Here is a 22,608-nt window from a genome sequence, read left to right on the forward strand (position 1 = left end):
AATTCAAACATTAGAGTCAGGTTTTGATGGCACCATCATACACTGGTATCAACAGAAGGAGGGTAAAGCTCCAGAGAGACTCCTGTTGTTTACAGGAGGGGAAACTTCAGTTGAAGGGGGCTTTCAAGCACACAGGTACATAGTTGAAAAAGTTCCTGGCCAGAACCGGTGTGTTCTTACAATAAAAGATGTAATTCCAGACGACGCTGCTACTTACTACTGTGCCTACTGGGGCCCTCACAGTGACAGAAACTCAAAGATTATCAAGGCAAAAAAAAAAAAACCAAACCTCCCTCAACATCTGAACCACAGGGTTGTAACTGTGCCACTCCCTGGGTCTTCTCACTCCATCTGATATGAGCTGCTGAAAGGTCAGACCTTTTTCTGCTACCCAAAAAGAGCAGCTAACCCTGCACAAGTGTCCTTTTCAAAGTCTGGGTCATAATTAGCACGCGGGTCTTCAAACACACATCTACCATTTTAACAGCAAAGGAAGTCTTCACTGCCTTAAGACTTAGCACATAAATACTGCAAACTCACCTGCTCCTTTGCTGCTGTTTACACAGTCATGGCAGAACTCTGGCAGCCTTTGAGGGCAGCAAACATTGCTTTGATTTTCTAGTCCAACCACTGTTGTCCCATAGGAAAGGGAAGGCAGTAAAAGAAAGACAGCAAAGTACCTTGGTGATGGGAATGATATGTCTGCCACTGCCTAGCACTTCTAAGAAAAACTTCCCCACTATAGTCTTCCTGATCTACGTGTAAGAAACTGTAAGTCCCTGGAAATACTGTTTACCTAATGTGGATACTGCAAAAATGCACATGGACCAATTTAAATCAAAGATTTACGGTCTCTTATCTACTACAGCTGATGATGTGCTGCTTATAACCATCCTCTTCTTTCATTTCATGTTAAGGCGAATAGGATAAACAGGGTTTTTTTGGAAGGAAAGAGGTTTGCTGAAACTGTCGAGTTTGATGGACTTATTTCAAATTTGCAGTGAGTTAGTATATGGCCCTGGGCACAGCAAGCATTTCACAGAGGAACCTGAGAGGAATAATTTTTGCTTGTGCCTTTAGCCCAGTATGTGCCTACTCATCAGCTTTTCTTTTCCTGCTGAGGGGTGTAATTGGATACCTGAAATGCTGGACCATCACACAGAATGAGCTACGGGAAAGAAGATCAGGCTAGGTGCAAATAAACACTAAACACCAGCAACCTCAGACCTTGAAAGTCTTAAACACAAAGTGAAGTTTAAGCAGGCAAGTGCTCACTGATTTCGCTGAATCCTGTTGGTATCTTCAGGGCTAGTCAGCGGTGTGATGCACGACTCTCAGCCAGAAGTTGGTACTGTCACATGCTGTCTTTATTCATAGGATCTCATGGCAGTTTTCCAAAGAGTTTCCTCTTAGTTCAGTGAATCATCCTTACTTTGTGTTGTTTTCTGCCTTCCATGTGCAGTGGCTTCCAGAATCCACCACCACTGCACTTGCAGTGCTGCAGTCAGCGTTGATGTTTTTCTCAGGGACCATTCCCTTGTAGTCCTGTCGTGGTGCCAGAAAGCTTCCTGAAGCAGACCTCATCCTCGTTGGAGCATGTGGCATCACTGTGCCCATTTTATGATAGTAAAATTGATGTGGACCATTAAGAGACCCATCTTCAGTGGTTTCACCACCTCTAGCACACTCCGGATGTCTCACAGGGGACCAGCACTTCCCGAGCTTCACAACAGCTGCCCATGGTCTGTCCACAGAGCAATGCCCCATGCAGGGGAGAGTCTCCTTCTTCCCTTCCCTTCCCTTCCCTTCCCTTCCCTTCCCTTCCCCTCCCCTCCCCCTCCCCTCCCCGCTTGCTCCCCTGTCCCCACTACTCCCCGCAGGAGCTCAGGGGACACATTCCTCTCGCTTGACGCACAGTGTCAAGCTGCTACCCAAGGGAGTCCCCTCCTCCTCCCGCATGGCATTGCTCACTCTGCACCAGGGCTGAGTTCCTTCTCGTCTCAGTCTCAACGACAGCAGAGCATGACAAGCAAACATGCTGCTCCTGGCAGCACTCGTGGCCACAGCCGCTTCGTCTTGTAAGTCCTTACTTATTTTCTTACCTCTGCTCACAGGCACCCATGGCTGTGCTAACAGGCACCTTCTCAAATCCCCAAATTCCAGCTAATGACATAATTTCTCCTTTCCTCTTTCCTAGGTGGATTTGCACAAGAAATTCCCGTGCAGAGCCCTATGTCCATCACCAAGTCTAAAGGAAGTGTACGTCTGCAATGTAACTTTAAAGATGTCTCTGAAGCTTTTGATACCACCATCATACACTGGTATCAACAGAAGGCGAATAAATCTCCACAGAGGATTCTGTATTTTTCAGATGGAAAAGTAGTAGATGACGGTTTCCAAGCAGACAGGTACTTTGTTGAAAAAGTTTCTCGCCAGAAACTGTGTATTCTTACAATAAACGACATAATTCCAGACGACACTGCTACCTACTACTGCGCCTACTGGCACACTCACCGTGGTAGAAACTCAAGGCTCACCTAGACAAATACTCCCTCAGCGTCTCAACCACAAACAACTTGAAAGATCCCAACTCACTTGCCTTGGTTTGGGTGAGATGCCTGGCCTCAGGTGCAGGCTCTGGAGAAGCAGGACATGCTTGGCGCTGACTGATGCCTTGGAAGCATCAGCTGCCAAAAGCCAGAGATTTCGACTGAGCAAGTGCAAAGTGCAAAGGGAATGGTGAAAGTCCAATAGCTAACCCATCCTCTGCATTCCACCTTCTCCTCCTTTTCGCTCAAGCATGTACGTGAACTGGTTGCAAGGATTTATTTAACGGAAAGTGACACTTTTCCGTACTGTTGTTCCTGGAAATAGGTCAGCACGTTGTACTGGAGCTCTTCAAAGACTTTGGCCTGACAAAGAAAATGGAAATAGAGAACTTTAGCCTGAAGTTTTGTAAAATTTTAAGCAAAGAAAAAGGCGTGTTATTTTCACTTAAAAGTTAGTAGCTGTTGGAGGAGGAAGATTTTCTATTTATTCCTCCTGAGATCTGGAGGTGGGAATTTTTGTTCTTTTTTTTTTGAGCTGTATCAGCCCCTTTATCCCTCCCTCTTGCTCATCAATGTCTGTGTTTCACTACTTTTCATCACAGTAGTGACGTATCCGAGTTACCCAAGAAGTTGAAGACAGTTACCAAAGCCAGTACCAAAGAAAAGAGCTTTCTATATTTAAGACCAGCTTTCCTTATTTGAGCAATGCATCCCTCCTAGCTGTTGCCTCAAGGTGCATGCCGACCCTCATAGCCTAAGAAATTAATCCACAGAGGTTTTTCTCTACCATCAAGCCTCTCCTTAAATTTTCGTTTACTGTGGTACCCTGATACTGTCCTCACTTGGCTCACTGAAGTGTAACTCATTAAAGAACATTAGTCTGATGGGATGAAAAAGTGACACAACAATTTAGAATGTGTATTAGGTCTCCAAATGGCTACAGGTCAGTTTTGTCCTCCTCATACTTGCAAGCGCAGATCATACAGGAGAGTTAGACAAGCTGTCTGCAATATGCAGTGTTTCACTTTGTTTCTTCTAATGAGACCTCCCAGCTACTCACTGTCATGACCGTAATCCAATAGTCCCAGCAGCTGCAGGTGAGACGGTGGTGGCCTCCTTCGTTGTGTGTCTGAGGACACAGCAGGAAAAGCACCGGTCGGCACCATTCTCTGTCTACATCGCTCCTGCCGTTGCTTTGTGGTTGCGATTACGATGTTCCTGCCCAGCAGCCTTCAAAGCAGATGGTTGCTTTTGTTACACCTACTTCAGCTGAAAGACCTTCACCCTCAGTCTAGTTCCTCCCTCTAGCCACAAACCGTAATTTCTTAATGATACGTTATCTTGGGCTGTTTTACAAGAAACCCACGCGCAAAGGAAAAGCCTCCTTCTCCCACCAGCTAACAGACGGAAAGCTGCCGGTAAGCTGCCGCTGCAGAGCCAGAAGTGATTCCAGAGGATGGGCAGACAATAACCACATACCGGGGACAGAAAATGCAACCCGCAGCACACGGACACCTTCGCGATGCGTATGGTGCTGGCTCTCCCTCCCTTCCCTCTGCTGAATTGTATTAAGACAACTAAAAATGAACTCCATGCTAGTAGTACTTGATGTCACTTAATTGCAGGTGAGAGGGGGTGTACCCCTTTGGGAAAGAGCAGCATCATCACCTGAAATTACGTGGTTTTTAACATGCACAACCCTGTGCACCTATTTGTGTGTCTAAAATTGAAGAGAAACCTTCACCTAATTCTTATGCGTTAATCGGAGGGGGTTTGCAACACTTTAGGAGAGAGATTTGCTCCAAACGGCATTAGATATCAGCTGCACAACCAGAAGCAAGTCTGAAATTTCTGATGTCCTCCCAGCAGCCAAGGGCCAGGCCTTCACTCAGTCTCCCGGGGCTGACTGATTGGGAAAAAAATGGGATTTTCTTCAGCAATGGCATAGCAAGAGAGCACGTTAGCTTATTGCAAAGTCAGAACATAGCGTGGGACATCTGGATCAAATACTTCGGCACGGGAACGAAGCTAATTGTCTCCAGTAAGTACCATTATTATTGATCTGATTTTCACAGAGGAGTCATTCAGGTTCTCAGATAATTAAGAATGAAAAACTGTAGGAAAATTAATTTCTGCCTGATAAATCACATTTTGTCTGTGAACTGTGCATTCCCACCCAGTTGGGTGGGTTGATGGGCAATAAATATATCAGTCTCATGAACAGAGAGATCACCTTCGGAACAATTAATGGAAAAATGAGGAGAGGTAAAAATTTAAATATTGGCATTGATTCGATACTGTTCTGGGAAAGAAAAGCAAACTGCTTGATAGTTTACTCTCAGAACAGCAAGTGAGAAATGCAAAAAGTTTCTTACTGATAGAGGTGGTTCAGTCTAAGTTGATTGGGAAGGAAAATTGCCTGGAATGTAATAAATTTCTAGTTCCTGGCCCTACTGAAAGTAACTGGTTTACTTCTGCATTTGTATTAATCTTAATTGTGGTGAAGCTATGCAATCAATAAGATGAATGCTGTTTTCAGTATAAAGCATATAGCAATGCCTACAGTATGTTACTCAGAAAATATATGATACTATCAGGGGGACTATAATTAAGTCAAATCATAAAAAGCAGAGGAGAGATACAGAGAAATTTAAAATGTTATCCACGCCTCTGACCAAAAATGTTCTCTGCTGCAATTTGCAATTAAACTGTGTCTGTGTAAAGGCAGCTGCTTTTGCCAAAAAGACAACAGAGTAACCACTTACCAAAGGCATGAATTTTTAGTTACGGGCATCAGCAAGTTTTGTTTAGAATATGGACTTTGCATTTAAAATACAGGCTTCAAAATATGAGTTTGATGAAACTTTAGTTAAGGGACTTTCACACAATAAGTAATTTGCAAGTTAGGACACTTAGGAAAAAAAAATTGTTTACCTGTACATTTAAATCAACAAATAGCTAGTAAACTTTCTCAATTTCCTTGGGAATCATAATGTAACCGCATTTCTTCTTAAAACAGCAGAAAGAGGTTACTTCAGAGAAAACCTATCAGACCAGAGGCAACAGATTTTTATTAGCGAAATCTCAGAGCTAAAAGGATTAGAACATAGTTATGAAATAAGCACAGCACTGCTTTCTTCTCAGAAAATGCTGGGTTTAAAAACCTGAACATTTTACTCACTACAAAAATTGAAGTGTTTCTAAAAATGGCACTCTAGTCAATGGTAAAAATTCAGCTATTGCACTGGGCCAGATTTATCACCAGCCTCTAAATCAGATAGACTTTTTCTGTAGCCCCTGCAAGAAAAGTGCAGTGCAGGAGACACTGATAAGCATGATCACACTGTGGGATGCTGATGTAAAAATATTTGGAACTGGAACTAAGCTTATTGTTTCAAGTAAGTACAAAATGTAAAACTTAACTACTTCTAAAATGCTTTTCAGTACAGTTAGATACTGGCTGTGCGAAGTGCTCTGCTATTTTAGCTCCTGCTAGTTTTAACTCTACTGAATGCTTTGCAGGATTTTCCTCAAACAGCATTTCCATAGGCAGAACACAACATAATTGTTTTGCATTTATATATGAAATGGGGGAAACACAACAGCTATTGCAGCACAGATGTATAACTAACCCCATTATTATTTTCTTCTTAGAGATGAATTTAAATATGGCAAAGATAGCATTCGGAGAACTGAAAGATGTTTTTGTCTTCAAATATGCATATTCAACCTTTCTGATATTTCTAATTCATTCTGACAGAAAAGTGTCAAAACTTTGGGTTACTCAAATTCTTTGAAAAGCAAAACATTTTGCTTTAGGGCTATGTCTGACTATACCAAATTAAAGGAGTTATCTGAGATATGCCCAGAACTGTCTGAAGATATGCATAGTTGAAAGGCTGCTCTCTCTTCCTAGCTTTTGCAGAAACTGCTTATCATCAGTTATTACTATTATTAAGGAAGAATGCAAACTCAAAATGTTTTGACATAATTATCAAAGTTATTTTGCGTCAAGTAAACTTCAGGTGCTTTAATACTTGCCTGTGATTCGGCTCAGCTAAGCACCTGAGATGAAAACAGTTTGCTTAATTTTGACCATTGGAAAATGTACCTGGTTAGTGAGAGGTTCGATGCCAATCCATGCACAGTTTTGCTTCATGTTACTGACAACAAATATATTGGTCGGGGGTCTTGTGGTGCTCCGATATCAGCATAATGTTCACCAATTCTAGGTCTGATTTTATGGGGATGTATAACGAGCAAATTACTTGGCCACTATCTGATCAAATAGAGCCTCTGTTGGTGCTGCCTCTCTCCAGAAAGCAGAGACGGAGCCAAGGTACTCAATCTGCACGATCCATCTAAACTTTCAGAAGACTAAAATTAGTTGAGATGAATCCTGTCCATTTAACAACATACATGCCCTTGAAAACCCCCACAACTTTTTTTTTTTTTTAGTTTAGGCGACTGCTCCATTTTTACTTTTCTAGGGTCTAAAAATTGATTATACAGCAAATCTGATTTTCTTTAAAGAATACTATTTACCCATATAAAGATATCAGAGCTGCATTGTTATTGCAAAGACTTTATTCACTGTGATGGGATACTACCCCAAGGTGTTCGGCTCCGGTACAAAACTCACTGTGTCAGGTAAGTTACATGCTATTTTCCATACAATAAGCTATAGGAGCTTGGTGTGGTCATATAGATGAGTGTTATAGTGTCCCAGAGGGCACTCAGCCTGCTTAGAGCCTCAGTTGGCACCATCCTTGCGCAGGATTCCACTCCCCAGCTTGTCATTCCTAAAATAAGCCTTGTTGTATTTGTAATGCAGTGGTTTAGGATCATAAACATTTCTGAAAAGGAGCTAATTTGAGCCACTTTTGATCATACTCGTCCTTGGAAATGTGGAGGAAAATGACCTGTAGTAGTTTCCAGAGTCCTCATTCTTTCCTCCAGCTGTACTGAAGGAATAAGAAGGGAATCAAGCAGCTGTGACTTAAGCATAGAAAATGAAAACCTCTTCCCAATACAGATACAAAGAGCAATAGGCAATGGCCGTTGCCAAAATCCTTTTTTAATTAGGCTAACAAAAGTGAAATAACTTGTCCATAATAATTTTTGCCATGTACACAGCACTTTGGTGATAGAAATACCACCAAATGTTCCTATTGCTCAATAACACGCAGATGAAGAAGTGATCCATTTTTTTGCCTTTCCTGCAGAGACATTTATTTTAGTGGAAAGTGGAGGGCAAAAATCTTCTTTTTCCCATTAACTGTGCTTTAAATGCCATAATCCTGGAGTAAACAACTACACAAACAGAAGGCAGAGGAACTATTGCTACCAAATGTTTTAATCCTGGTTAAATACATAAATTTATATTAGCATATCAAGCAAAGATTGTTTTTAATTATTTATATCAGAAAGATTAAGTAAATCATAACTATAATTCAATAGAAATAGCTGTGTCAGGATAAGCATTTTGTTTTACTGAAAATCCTTACCTTGTTAATCAGGTAGTTGCCATGCTTTTAGTATCTACAGTGTAAAATAAATTATTTTCAAGCATCACTCTAATTCTGTAGGATTTTGTCTTTATGAGGCCAAGCCTTCTGACTGATTAATAGAGTAAAAGGCCTGTTGTTACCTCACACTGAAGATCAGGCATTTCATCACAGCTTGTCTTTTCAGAGGTGACTATCCAACATTAGCTCAGTAAGTTACTCCTCGTGGGAAGAAATGGAGAAAACCAGGACTTAGGATAAGTAACCTTAATTCAGTTGAATCATTGGGGTTTGAGTTTGAGCAGAATCTTTTCCCAGATCTATAGTGAAAGAGTAAAATAATATAAAGAGCCAAACTCCCATCAACTTGTAGTGAACTTGATTTTGTTCTTGTTGGTCTCTTTTAATTAGTTCTGACCAAAAGGAAGTTGCTTGAGACTTAAAATAATGCAGGTTAACAGAAGGGCTGGGATTTGAGAGACTTGTGTGGCATTTGCATTTGGTGGAACAGATGAGTTTTTAGAAGCTTACAGCAGAACAGGAATATTAATCCAACATAAACTGGCAATACAGGATTCTTCCGTAAGTATCTTTCCAGGGAATTTAGGCACTCACAAGGTTGCAACAGGGAAGTCGAGACTGACCTGAAGACTGAACCAGCCTCTCCCAATCCTGTTTGTTCCTTCAGCACAGAAGCAAGAGTGGCTTGCTCAGCCAGCATGGGGCTGCTTTGTCTCTATCTCTTGTGCTACAGCTGCAGCTGGGTCTCCCTGGCAACTCACAAGCATATTGCTAACTGATTTTGAAGTGACAAAAAGAACAAACTACTAACGCTTCTAGGAAATAATTTCATAGCAGAAATTGTGGCAGCAATATTTGATTTCTTTAAATGCTATCTCCTAAATATTACTGAAGTATCCTACCTCGTTTTCATCAAATGCATTGAAGTTCAGAGTTCAAAAAGCTACAATTTTTTGTAATTCTATGTTATAAAATATACATTGCCTAAAGATAGATTATACTTAAATTTATTTACACATTACCTGAAATTGGATTAAACTGACTTCCTACCCTTTTAAATCAAAATGGTGAAGATTAATGTATGCATTAGTTTGCATTAGTACTTTTTTTTAACAGGGAAAACATGAAGCCCTGAATCAAAACCTAGTAGACTTGAAAGTCCAAATGAGTGTTAGGACAGAAGGATGGACCTGCAAGACATAAATAAGGGAAGATGTGGCCACTCAAAAGAAATCTGCAGAGTGAAAGCCTGTTACCATGATTAATATTAATAGGAACATTTGCCAACAGCTATAAAATTTCAAGGATTTCATGGGCATGAAGATGAGTTCAGTATCCAATTCTTTTAAGGAAATGTTCACGAACAGGTTTCAGTGTGAACAGTCCCCTGTTCATAATGGTGTCTGTTATCTTAAAGCCATGGCCCAAAAAGATCAGCTTGAACTGGTGACAGCATGCAGTGCTAGGTTCTTGTTGTAGGATATATATTTGTACATAGATGTACATGCAGATATATATATAAATGCATTATTTTCCATGTTGTCAAGGTGATAACCTTTACTGTTCCTCATGTTTTCCATAGAAACCCCAGGGGATGCTAAGTAGTCTCAGTCTAGAAAATTACAAATCTCAGGTGCGTAGGATCTGCTTAAATATTTCCGTGATTTTGAATGCCCACTGTTAAATTAGGGCTCCATCCTCCATTTTGTCAGTATTCCAAATCCTTAGTTTTTGTGTACATGCAAGCTTATTTATTTAAACCTGAAAGACTAATGTAAGTGAAATCTGTTGTATGAGGAAACATGGGTTCATCCCTACACCATTTTGTAAGGAAAGTTAATTATAGAAATCAGAGTGTCAAAAGAAACCGGTGCATTTCTAATAGGAAAATGAGGTTAGGCTGGGACACAAAATGAGGTTTTAAAAACATTAAGACTAGGTGGGTTTTTGCAAAACACTTGTATCCAGTGAATATTACAGTCTTCGGAACTGGCACAAAGCTTATTGTTTCTGGTAAGATTTTTAGTATCTAAGAAAATATGCCTTATTCTGATAATCCAAAATCTAGAGGAGAGGGAATGTGATACGCTATTTTAAAATATTTATAATAGATTAAAATACAGATTTAAAAGTATAATACAGAAAAGTGATGTGGACTTTGCAGTAGCAGAATTAATTTCTTTAGCACCCAAATGCTTGTGTAAGTGAGGTCAGGGTAAACTATAGGACTTAACATAAGCCATAAATTGCTGAAATATAACTTCTTTTGGATACTTAGGGCTACATCAGGTCATTCCCTTGTGCAAAGCTTACTGCCCAGAGCAGCAGAATCGGGGTAACTCAGAAATGCGGCTGTAGATCGCCCCTTGGCCTCAGAGCAGGGGGAATTGAGGTGCTATAGAGGAAAACATTGTGAGTGCCAACAGATCCCCTAAACTGTGGCTGAAGCTCTGCGTCTCTCTGGTCAAGGGGAAGGTCTTTCCCCATGGATTTGTCCTAACAAAGCTGATTTATTCTAGCCAAGGGGAAAAGAGCTCTCTTGGATGCACCGTAGCACTGGTTAGCTGCAGGCAGTCAATAAATAATCAAGAGATTAAAACGTGGGGGGAAATCCCGGACCTTTGGAAATGTTGCCATTGGTTTCAGTGTCAGCAGGATTTCACCTGAGGTGCACATGGTTTTCCCTGGGGAGAAGCCAGAAGGCCCTGGGGAAGGACAGGCATGGGAATGATGGAAGTTGATACTTCTCTACAGCATAGATAGATGCACGTGTGATGTTTCCCTCTGTAATGACTGCCTGCAACAGTACTGCACGGGCAAGTATGCAGGATTTGAGCGTGAACAGTCCCGATCCTGCACCCATTTAAGCAGATTACAGTAACCTCAACAGGCAGAGGATTAGGCCCAAAATGAGTAAATGCCCCTCCACTAGGCTTGAGAGGAGCTGTTCAGGACTGCCTTTCATTAATTCAGTTAAACAGTGGTCTAGCATGCGTGTATTTTTAAATCGTGTGGTCAAAAACACTCACCATCGCAGAAAAAAAAATAATTTTTCGAGAAAAAAAATCTAGAGGAAATATGGTAGCTTAATCAATGCCCTGGACAACAACAGTTTTGGTTTGTTTTGATATTTTTTTAAACAAGTAAGTGATGGCACTTGAAACTGAATTTAAAGTGCGCATCACCAAAGACTAAAGGCTCTTTGGGAATAGCAGCATTAGTTGAGATTGAATTAAAATTTTCTACATTCATGTAGCCAGATGAATAGAAGACTCTTGTTCATATGATGGTTTTAAAATCTGGTCCTTGTCCGGCCAAAATGTCCCAAGAAGTTTCTGTAGTGGAATATACCACTGTGTGTTTGAAAAGATATTTGGTTCTGGCACAAAACTCATCGTCTCCGGTAAGTGTTTTCAAATACTTTTTTTTTTAAGTTTTGTAATGGGAAAGCTTTGAAGTGAAGGTTGCTAGCTCTTTAAGGTATCTGGGGAGGCTCACAGTAGTTCAGGACTATACTATGTTATTATCAATGATAATACCTGAAGTCACTGACAAGCAGGACAAGAACGCTGTTTATGAGCTGAGTGTGCTGGGTGCTCTCAGCTCCCACTGGCTTGAAGGGGAACTGAAGAGCTTTGAGTATCAGACAAAATTACTGCATTTTGTGGGATCATCCAAGTAATGAGAATTAAAATTTCAGCTTAAGAACACATTGACTTTATGTATAGATCTTATTTATAGATACATACAAAGAAACTGTAGAGGAGTTTCATTATGAAAACTGTTGACAGCTAATCTATAAAAACAAGTATTTTGAACCCAAATTCATTAATAGCTCATTGATTACAAGCCTAACTCCAGAATTTTATTTGCACAATATTTTTCAGGCTCACTGCATTATTACAAGAAAGAAAAGACAGATTTTAGCTTAAGAAATACCTGAACGTGCTTATATATTATTTTAAAAAGTAAGACCTGTGTACCTTTTAAAACCTGCCTTAGAAAACTGTTTAACAAAGTAAACAGCAACATTTTTGAAAGTTTAACTAAACCAAAAAAGACAGCAGAATGGAAGTTCATGACTTTAAAATCCTTCAGAAAGGATCAGATCATTTGCCCAGAAAAGCCAGTGTAAACTGTCTTGTTGACTTCAATGACTTTACAGATCAGCCTGAAAATGCATCAAAATCTACATCCAATTATACAAGTTTTCATCCTTTTTTCCATAAACATACCAACAGCTTATGGAGATACATATATATTTTTTTTCCACACACACACATATATATACATGTATATATGCAAAACTTAATTTGTTCAGTTCTCCACTGTCATCCATTTACCTATGTGTGTACATGAGACTCCCCTATGCATGCACACAGTATTCAAGCAATATGTTTCCTCAGTATTGTGATATGATTTAAGAGTTTCATTTAAGCTAAGCACCTAGGGTCTTTTTATGGTAAATGGAAAGGCATTGGCAATTCCAGAGGTGGAAATTATTCCATCTTAATAGAAGTCCCTAAAATGGGCAGGACGAACTAGCAGCTGGAAGCATCTCTCTCTGCCTCTCTATTTAGATTTGATAATCCGAGAGAATAACATCAAACTAGACAATTAAGTTTTAGCCTACTGAAATTAGTCAGGGTAATTTACTAAGCTTTGAAAACCTAAAAGAAACACCTAAAATAGTCATGAGGCTTTGCAGAGTGCAATGTCACTGGGACAGGAGCTACATCATGGTCTTCTGAACATATACAACTCTGGAACAAATAAATGAGTTTAGAAATTAGTTTAATCTTGGGATCCCTGGGAGGACTGATGCATAACAAAGATAAAATTAACCACTAAATGAATGTTAGAGAACCATAAAATCGTTAGCAATTTTATTTCTGGTACAACAGAACTCAGTCCACAGCTTCATTTCAATGACAAATCTCCAAAATGAAGGAAATCGATAATATAAGGGTTATCTTTTTGAAGGTAGACAGCCTTATGCTTTGGTCACCTTTGTTTTTAAACACTGTGTATGAAATACTTCAGAGAATCACTAAGTTGTTTTAGGGGGGATGCAGTGTAGAAGATTGCTCTAGAATAGCCATATCATTTAAAGAAAGGTGGAAGCTTTTTGGCAAAAATACATGTTTATATTAATGTGTTCTCTCACAATGCATGAAAACTGCACCACTCAGCCAGACCACACCTTAAACCCTGTGCATCTAGCTGCTCAAATTCAGTGGCAGAAATTTACATAGGAATCTAAAGAAAAAGAGTGGTGTAAGGAGATGGACACCCAAAATGTCTCTGCTGCCTTAAAAAAAAATCTTAGGCAGTATCTTCTACATACCTTCTTCTGAAAACTCTATCTAGTCTTCGCTTCCAGTTAAGCATAGACAAAAACGACTGCCCATGAGCACTGCCTATGCACGCACTGCAGACGTTCATGTTTAATTAAAACAGACTTTTAGGTTTACTATCCACTTTTATAATACCAAAATGTCTTCTCTCTGTGGACAAAATCTGGATGATTTGGACTCCTCCTAATAACATAAGGTTTAATCCAGAGAGGCAAATAAAATGGAGATTACCTACAGTTAGCTTGTGGAAACAGCTCACTTTTCATTTAAAATATATTCACATATGTTCATAGTGAGCATGTTTCACAAAGCACATCACCTACAACAACTGTAGCATGGATAGATATGCTATTTGGATATAGAAATGTTATCTAGATATAGCATGTTCTTCTGCTTTAGTTTAGTTTTGTTTTTTTCTTTTCAGAGGTGTTAATTCAAACATTTAAACAAATCTAGTATTGAAGGAACCACATTGCCAAACTTTGGGGTCCAGAGCATTTTGTGATTCCGTTTTCCTGTCTTTATCAAGATCATCACCTGGCAAATACACAGCAGGTCTTCAAAAAAATGGCAACAATAATTTTCTGTTGCCTTTTTTTACCCCCCAAAAATCACAAAATTAATATCAGCTTTAAATAAAAAATCATTTAGATATACCAGATGTTCATTAATTAGCAATGGGGACTTATACTGGGGACATAAAACTGCAAAGCTTTGAAAGGTGGGCTACCTTTAACATTCTGTAGACAAACTTTTCATGTAGTTGTTTTTCCATAAACATTATAAAGCAGTATTAACTTCCTCTTATCAAATAAATGAACAAAGCTTTTTCAGGAACTATTACTATTATTTAATAATTGTCAAAGACTTGTGCAGACAAATACACTTTCTGACAGCAGTACTGCTCGGAAGGCTGTGGGATATAGGCTCTCACGTAGTCGCCTGAAGTTTTCTAACTCAGTTTCAAGGGAGATTATTAATATCTTCACCAATATTTCAGTTTCTTCATATTTCTCAAAAATAATTTTTCAAACAGTTTTGAGTAGGTTTCTAAGGTTTTAAATAACCAGACTTAAATTTATTTTTCTAATAAAATACTCAAGAAATCTTTTGTGAGATACTTTTTAATCTACTCTAGTATTAGAGTATTAAAGAGTAGACCTAGTCTACTCTAGTCTTTCTCTATCAGATGTGTTGCTTGACAAGAAGCATGAACAAAGCAGTCTAGATATTAGAGTTCACTAAACAATTTAGGACTTAAATAATGTTTCTCCATGCACATGGCACAGTATCAAAGCTTACATCAAACATTCTCCAGACTCTGGAAGACTCTATATTATCTAAACAAAAATGAGTTTAGAATATTTGAATTGAGTCTTGTCTTCTGATTTTGAGCTTGGTTTTCTGTACCATACCCATAAAACCTCTATTCATTTTAGTTCTCCATAAAAGAACACATTTAAAAATAAGGTTAAAAGTCATATTTTCTATTCCAAATTATCCTAAATAGTATTGTAACTGGTTTTGACTGAAAATTAAAACTTGACATTTGGGTCCATTTAAATAATATTTAACATAAAGTGTGTTTGAATGCCAGGTTCGTCCAGCTCACCAAAAACTTATTTTTACTTCAAGGATGGAAGCAGCTGTAATTCATCCATCCTATTACCTAAAATTCCTTTTATACATGAGACATTTCTATTCCCATCCTAAGTACTTCACAACATATTAGAGAGCTAAAACATTTGTTAATAAGACAATTAGACAATGTTGCTCTTCAGAATTTATATTCTGTGGCTGCTTATTTATTTACTGTACACTATTGATCTTCCAACCCTCTGTTTTGTTAATTTTTTTCTTCCAATAATCAATCCAGACAAAGGAAATTCTCCACCGGCACACTCTGAAATCCTGCAGAAAAACCATGGAAATCAGACAACATATGTTTGCCTTATTGAGAAATTCTACCCAGAAGTTATTCGGGTGACATGGACCGATGAAGCACATAAGGAGGTAACAGACAACGTAGTACAAGGAGACCCTTGGAAGGCCACAAAAGAGGGTAAATACTCAATCAGCAGCTGGTTAACTGTATCAGCGGCGAACAAAGACAAGAACTATCACTGCAAATACGAGCATGAAAGCAAAGAGCATTCACTGCAAGCACAAGGTACATACTACATGTTAAGAATTTTCATTCTACGTATTATTAGAGACCTCACTTTTTCTTTGCAATAAAATTATAGAAATAATGCTTTCTATTACTGTTCCTGAAAGCATCTCTGCTCCTTGGCACAACAATAGCTAAAATACACATTCGGAGAAACTACCACAGTTTCCCCACAAAAAGCAGCCCAGCCTGTGCTATGCTCCCCAAGTGAATGCCCATAGGTAAAGAGCGGTTCTTGAACCTCATGAGGTATAAACTAGCATAGCTCCAAAAGGGCTGCACTGAGCCGGGCTGGTTACTTTCCAGTCTACAGAAGTTTCTGAAAACAGTATTACCTCTCTGATACCCATGGCTTACAGGTGTAAGTCCCTCTGACACCCCCTGACATTAGTCACAGCTATAAAAAACTAAGGAGTTAAAAACAAGGTTGCTGGGGATGTAGAGCAAAGTTTAAATATATTACTTACTCATAGTCCAGCAATAGTGAGGTAATGACCATGTATGAAAATAAGATATCTCATTTAATTGTGGAAAGATTGATTACGCAAAGCAAAATCTGAAAGACAATGCAATTTTAAAGAAAAAAGTAAACTATAATCAATCCAAATTGTTTAAATCATGGTAATATCTTTAAGAAAAGCTGCCTATATTAGTTTAGATCAATCTTTTCTCAGTACCTACCTCAGTTCAACTTACTATAAATTAACGTGCGTGAGAGCATGGCCATGAATAATCATTACATTTCAACCTTCAAAATACATTCTGACAAAAACATGCTTTAAGTTTTAGGTGGAGGATGTATTTACGGATGTAATACAGATGTCTTTAAGCCCACGTATCAATGCATACAAACACCGTAAGGAAGAACAAACACAAATTTGCTGTTTCAAGCACAAAAAGGGTTTATTTTAAAAGGACAACTACCACCAAAACAGCAAATTCCCAGTAGGGGAACCTTAGATCATACTCTCCTCAAGAGTATTCTTCAGTGTTGAGCAACCATTAAGTAACACACTAATTGAGGTCCCTTCCAATGTAAATTATTCTCCATTTCTAGTAACAGTACGTTGTGAAGGCAAACAGACTCCAGCTACTTCAGTGACAAGATCAGGTGGTCAAATTGACTGCAGTTCCAAATAAAAGAGACTCTGCCAAGGAACAGCCTAATGGACACATTCCTGAAAGAGCAAAGGCAAACCTCCCGCTTATAGCAACAAATACACAGTCACTTCTCTACAGGCATTTCCCCCATTCAAATTCTCTCTGCAAATGAATCCTACTGGTGAACATCTGCTCTGCAGACCAATCTTGAACATCTTTTTTTGTTGTTTAATATTAACTTCCCATTTCACTGTTGATGTACTGCCTCTTTTTTTCCCTATTTCTCAATTCCTGTTTGTTAAAATTAAATAAAAGCCTAATTGGGGCATTTAAACTCTCTTTCTATTAGAATTTAACAAGCCGCCTTCTCAGGAAGAGGACTGCAGCACATATCCTGGGAACAGCACAGTTTTTAACAGAGGTAATTAAAATGTATTAAAATGTGGGAAAGTGATGCATGTCATGCAAGACATATATATTGCTACATCAGAACATCATGAAAATCATCTTTCTAGATAGCGTACAGGAAATCTTTTAAGTCTGGGGTCTGTAACTTAAAAATGCTTCAGTGCTACTCTGAATGAACTTCTGTTGTGGATTATAAGAAGGGGCTCTCCTACCTTTATTAGGTAGCTTTATTAGGAGCTTTCTTACGATGCTACAGATGCCATTCGGGCTATTAGATTATTAGCCTGCACCGAGCGCCACTTTTTTGAGTACCTGAAGTAGTTAAATGCTCAACGCTTCAGCTGATGCTCCATCAGCCTAGCAATTGCCCAGCACTTCGGACAAAGAAATTTTATTTCAGCTTGAACGGGGATTTAGGAAGAATCATGAACACTTATGTTAAAAAAATCCAACACCAAAGGATTCTAGCAAACATGGTGCTACTGGTGATCAGTGCTGCAAGCACTAGAATTATGATCTTGCTTTTGCTGGGAATAATAAGCCAGTGGCATTGAGAAGCAGTCTAATGCTAAGAAACCTGCTTGATATAGAATTTATTAGCAGTGCAAACTCACTCAAAGGACAGTCAGACATTGTATGTGTTTATACACTGTCCACTGGAATCAATGTAATTGCAGCAGTAAACAGACTACACAGTCCCAGTTCTACCAATCTTTTAGGAGGTTGTACAATATTGACATTAAACAAGACTTTTCTGTCTTATGTTTGTTACAGATCACTTAATGCACAGGACAGCATATTTAGTGTACATTGTCCTTCTTCTGAAGAGCTCCATGTACTATCTCATCATACTCTTCTTCATCTACAGAAGGTGGGCTCTAACCAAGCACGAAGGAAAGAAAGCATAAATGCTGGTTTAGGAAAGGCTTACAAAATCATCTTCAATTTGCTTTGCTTTGTACTTATCCAGATAGAGTCCCCTGCTCTCAGTTTTAGATGGAACAACAACAAAAAAATCCCAAAATAATTTTCTGGCATTAGTGCATAGGGCTTGTTTTGCTTTCTTGCTAGTGTTTTTATATCTGTCTGGTTTTCCTAATTTTTCTGAGTATTGAACTGAAGTGGGCAACATGAGTAAGGTTACATACCTTGGATTTTAATCCAAAGTCCATATTGCAAAATGAGGAAGGTACTCATGTTAAAAGTAGTTATGCATGCAGAAGTTTAGAGGTGTAACTGGGCTTTTGACATATAAAGCACAGGTGCATTTTATCATTGCACTTAAGGCTTAATTAGGAGCATTCCTGTGCTGTAAATTCACAGGTATTTGTTCATTTTTACTTTCAATGATTTATTGCAACTCATGTATCCACTAAATCAGGACTTAAATATTCTGAAGTGATGTGTGCTTTAAGAGTCAATTAAACACAACTTTAAAAAGTGAACATAATATTTTTGAATTAAGAAGTCAGACAAGCATAAAAGCAATTCTAAGGTGCACATGTACAGAAATGGAAGAAATCCACCAGGCCCCACACCAGCACTGTGGCACAGACTGAAAATCTGCACATTGGATTTTTAAAGAAAGAAAACAACTGTAATAATCATGAACATCATCCTGTTTAGAGATACCTTTTTGAGTTGAGCAAAACCTTAAATCTGAAGCTTTGATAGAGAAAGTGTTTTCACAATAGAGGAAAAATTCTCAGATGTTGGACTTTGAACTCTTCATCTCCAAGTTCCACAAATCAGTTCCTTTCAAATTTCTGTGGAAAAATCGGAAGTAGTCATACTGGGGTAAAGCATTTGCTCAGTTTGGGGCAAAACACTGCCGTAAGTTCGGAGATAAGTGCCTGCAGCATTTACACTCACTGTATCCGTAATGATGTAGAGGGCAATAAAAGCTTTCCTCCAGGGGCATTTGTGAGGCCTGTGTTTGTTCTCCAGCATTTCCAGAGTATGACCAAGATGGCTAGAAAACCTGAATTCATTTCTCTGTTTGTATAAATTCCTCAGGAAATCAAAGATCCTTAAAACCACCAGTTTTCTGCTTTTCAGCATATTAAACAGGAACACTTTTACACAGAACAATAAAAGCTAGCTTGTTACATCTTTTCTGTTGAATAGCTAAGCCAAGCCAGGGGTAATTGCAGTGCTGTTACAACAGGACTGCCTTCTAGGGCTCATGCCAGCGCAAGGGAAGGAGAACATAAGTCAGGCTCAGTTCTAACGACCACAGCTATTTTACTAACAGCACATCTTACAAGCTATTTCACAATCTGCATATTGAAGCCAATGCAACTAATTACTGCCTTCAATGCCATGTCACTCTTCAATGCAAAGAAAGATGTGATGTCTAGTCTTCAGTCAAACTCTCTTTGAGAAACAGCTGATATCCCATGCTATTATTTGTTAAGGCTTGGTTCCAATCAAAGTGAAATAAAATAGCTACAAAGGTATTTTTGGAATGCCATTACTGTAGATTTCACTAGCATCGTTGATATTACTGCCCTCGTCTCCCCTACCTTTATCCCTGCTAGAGAAATGCTTGATTGCATTAATGAACCAAGATCTCTTTCACCAAAATGATTCCCCAAATCCACTTGTCATGTCACATACACGAAACTGAAAGATGCTGTCCACGCAGCACAGGAAAACAGAGAGAAAACACAGCTTTTTAAGCTTTTTGCACAAACCCCCTTGCCTACATGCAACCCTAAACCATGCTGAGCATAGCTATCACCTCACAGTTTCTGGGCTTTCTCAAGTACATGGTTGCAGGTTTTACATCTGCAATAGCTCACGTGTCCCTGAAGAATATTTATACAGGCATATACTGTTCATACTAAGTTTTCAGTTTTTATTTATTTAGCACAAATAAGAGGATGAGTGGATTTTTAAGGCTTCTGGGTGCTTGGGTGTTTGTTTGCAGGAAGGCTTGGTTATTTAGTGGAAAACCCCAGTAAGCTGAACCAGTCACAACTGGTTCAGAGGAGGTGGGCTGCGATGAGAATTGTTGATAAGCTGAGGACAGTTAGACCACAGCCGTCCTGCCTTTTACCACAGCGTACTTCTAAACCATTTCCTTCTAATGGAAATACAAAGTGATAAAAACCACATGCCTAAGTTACATGTAAATAACACAGTGAAACTCGCTGTTCGCTACACATGTTGGTCATGCTTGTGATATGTACGTGTAGGGGCTATTGCTACCACAAAAACATGGGTGCCGCAGGATGTCTGCAGGACTTGCAGTCTTATTTATCATGAGTGCACGACAGAGTTAGATGTTATCTATTAAGTGTAAAATTCTGTTGTCAGGACTTTGTTAACACTTGAAAGACACATCTTCTCAAGTACTTATCTTACCAGGACTGATTTTCAGTGATTTCAAGCTTCTACAAGCATGAGCATTACAGCTGCTCTACTCCTGTTACAGAGTTGCAGAATTACTGCAAATACTACAGAGGTGGTTACAGGCAATCTGGTGCTTCTAAGGAAGAGACAGAATGGGATCAACTTTTGCCCTGAAAGCACAAAGAAGTAAACATCACAAATGATTATTTGTGGAAAGGGATTTGTCAACGTATTCCTTATCTTGCTAGAATAGTTTTGTGTCCTATACTGTACAATAACTTACATGCTTGATAATATTGACTTCTCAACTATCAAAATAACCTACAGCAGGTGATACAGAAAACTACCCATGGATTCCTCTCACATGTAGTTGTAAATGAGAAAGATCTGCATAAGGATTATAGGAGTCTTTCAACAGGTAATTTCTGTTGATACTAGGTACCAACACTAAGAAATTTTAAAAGAGATCCAAATAGTGGACTATTCAGTACCAGCACATACTTAGAAAGTGCTAAGGAAATAAAAAATCTCAGTGGAATAGTTTGAGAATTCATTCCTCTGCACCCATAGATATTTACAGGGAAATAGATCGAATGACAATTAACAACAAGTAATTGACAAGTTTTACCTAGTGAGTCCAAACAGTCATTAAATATAGTTCCACCATAGGTAAGTTTTACTTCATTGTATTACCACTCTCTTGATAAGGTACACAAGACAACACTTTCCAGTAATTATCTAGTTCTTGGAAAGCTAACCTGAGGAACTACTGAACAGGTCTGGGACAAATTTTTTGATATCAGTTGGGAGGCAACCTAATACAAAGATGTATCTTCTTGACGTATGTGTGAGATATTACAGCACATGGGAACCATTCGCTTTGTTTTCTAATGAATAAACTCTCCTGCCAGCAGCTCCGGCAGCAAGTCAGCCACAGACTCTGTTGCCACAGTTGCCAATCCCCACAACTTCCCCCAGGGATTTTCTTTTACAGAAGTCAGGATGAATGAAGATGAGAGTCAAATCAACAGATATTGAATATGAGGAGGCTCAAAAGAAAAGGCCACCCACTGTTCCCAATGAGCACTAGAAAATTTCAAATCAGAAGCTTCAGCTTCTCAAGAAGATTTCATTCCTCCCCCAGCTGGAGCTTTCCCATTTGTGGCAAAATGAACACATGGGGCAAGATAATCCTGAAAAAATTTGAAGTCATTCCCAAAATGAGGAAATCGTCTCCCATATTCAACCAAAGCACACAACAAAAAGATGCAGGTCTCTGCTGTGACAAAGTGCTTGAAGGCCCCCAGAAAAAAGCTTAGGTGGTCACAGGGCTACGTGCCCAGAGACAGCGCACGCGGTAGGCACTGCTTTGCAGGAAGGTGGCTTGATGGATTAGTCACTTCCCTTCCTGGAACAGCATAACTGCCGATCTTTTTGAGGCTCAAATTGTAAAATAACAGTAGGAATAAACTGTTTCCAGGCTGATTTTGTACATGCTACTAGCAGAATGATTACTCAGCAAGCAAGACTGCATATCTAGTCCCTTCTCCTTTAACATGAAGTCTCTAGCCATTTTCACGTAATTTAATGTAATTTCATTTCTTATACCCATAAAGGGTGTTTGAACCAACACTATTTGCTTGACAGCTGGGGCAGACTAGCGGAAAGAAAATGCACAAACTGTTACTGGGGCTCAAGCGGCAGCTCGCTGAATTCAAAGCAATGCCAGTCACAGGCCCCTCACCACCACATGAAATATGAGGCATGGCAGCTGAAGGCACATGTGGCATTAACCTGGCTAAACTGCAATGGACAACACATTAGCTCGTTCAACTCATGCAGGTGGACAGGGAGGAAGAGAAAGAATAGAAGGAGGGGGAGTGAGAAACATCAGCCATTTCTATCTTCAAGTATGGTCACAAATATAGGAACAGAAGGACAGCATTTCCAGAGTGAGCAGACAGCCTTTCAAAATCTTCTGAATCTTCAAGTTTGACTGTTATACCCACAGCAAAAGGCTGGACCTCCTCTTAAAAATATTAACAGCTTTTGTTCTGCAGTTTCAATCTGCTTTTTTTGGTGAAAGCACCATTTCCACCAACATTCCTCAAGCCACCAGCAATCAAAACCAGATCACT

At 39.1% G+C, this 22,608-nt stretch overlaps 1 protein-coding gene and 1 long non-coding RNA gene across 5 annotated transcripts in view; one reads left to right on the forward strand and one right to left on the reverse strand.

Moving 5' to 3' along the window:
* The window catches only part of LOC121233203, a 38,960-nt gene that overhangs the window by 10,789 nt on the left and 5,563 nt on the right, over positions 1 to 22,608 (reverse strand). For both annotated transcript variants that reach the window (XR_005932115.1, XR_005932114.1), the window contains exon 2: positions 8,200 to 8,376. This is a non-coding gene — a long non-coding RNA (uncharacterized LOC121233203). The remainder of the gene's footprint in view (positions 1 to 8,199; positions 8,377 to 22,608) is intronic.
* On the forward strand, positions 1,958 to 19,029 carry LOC115339400 (immunoglobulin kappa light chain). Of its 3 annotated transcripts, none has more exons than XM_030009380.2 (6): positions 1,958 to 2,078; positions 2,198 to 2,518; positions 4,537 to 4,590; positions 15,311 to 15,604; positions 17,055 to 17,126; positions 17,888 to 19,029. In XM_030009380.2, exons 1-6 carry the CDS (start codon positions 2,036 to 2,038, stop codon positions 18,019 to 18,021), a joined length of 918 nt encoding a protein of 305 aa, XP_029865240.1. In that variant the 5' UTR covers positions 1,958 to 2,035; the 3' UTR covers positions 18,022 to 19,029. The 3 variants fall into 3 exon arrangements, with proteins under 3 accessions (XP_029865240.1, XP_029865241.1, XP_029865242.1); XM_030009381.2 differs by having other exon boundaries at positions 2,198 to 2,515; XM_030009382.2 differs by lacking the exon at positions 4,537 to 4,590 and adding an exon at positions 7,147 to 7,199 and having other exon boundaries at positions 2,198 to 2,513.

Source organism: Aquila chrysaetos, chromosome 3 (assembly GCF_900496995.4).
Source record: "Aquila chrysaetos chrysaetos chromosome 3, bAquChr1.4, whole genome shotgun sequence".
NCBI lineage: Eukaryota > Metazoa > Chordata > Aves > Accipitriformes > Accipitridae > Aquila > Aquila chrysaetos.

Bases quoted from the DNA above. Each gene is read 5' to 3' on its own strand.
- LOC115339400 (XM_030009380.2), top strand. From the start codon at position 2,036: ATGCTGCTCCTGGCAGCACTCGTGGCCACAGCCGCTTCGTCTT. The intron at 2,519-4,536 runs GTAGAAACTCAA...GTCAGAACATAG, and splicing joins CTACTGGCACACTCACCGTG to CGTGGGACATCTGGATCAAA. The intron at 17,127-17,887 runs GTAATTAAAATG...TGTTTGTTACAG, and splicing joins CAGCACAGTTTTTAACAGAG to ATCACTTAATGCACAGGACA.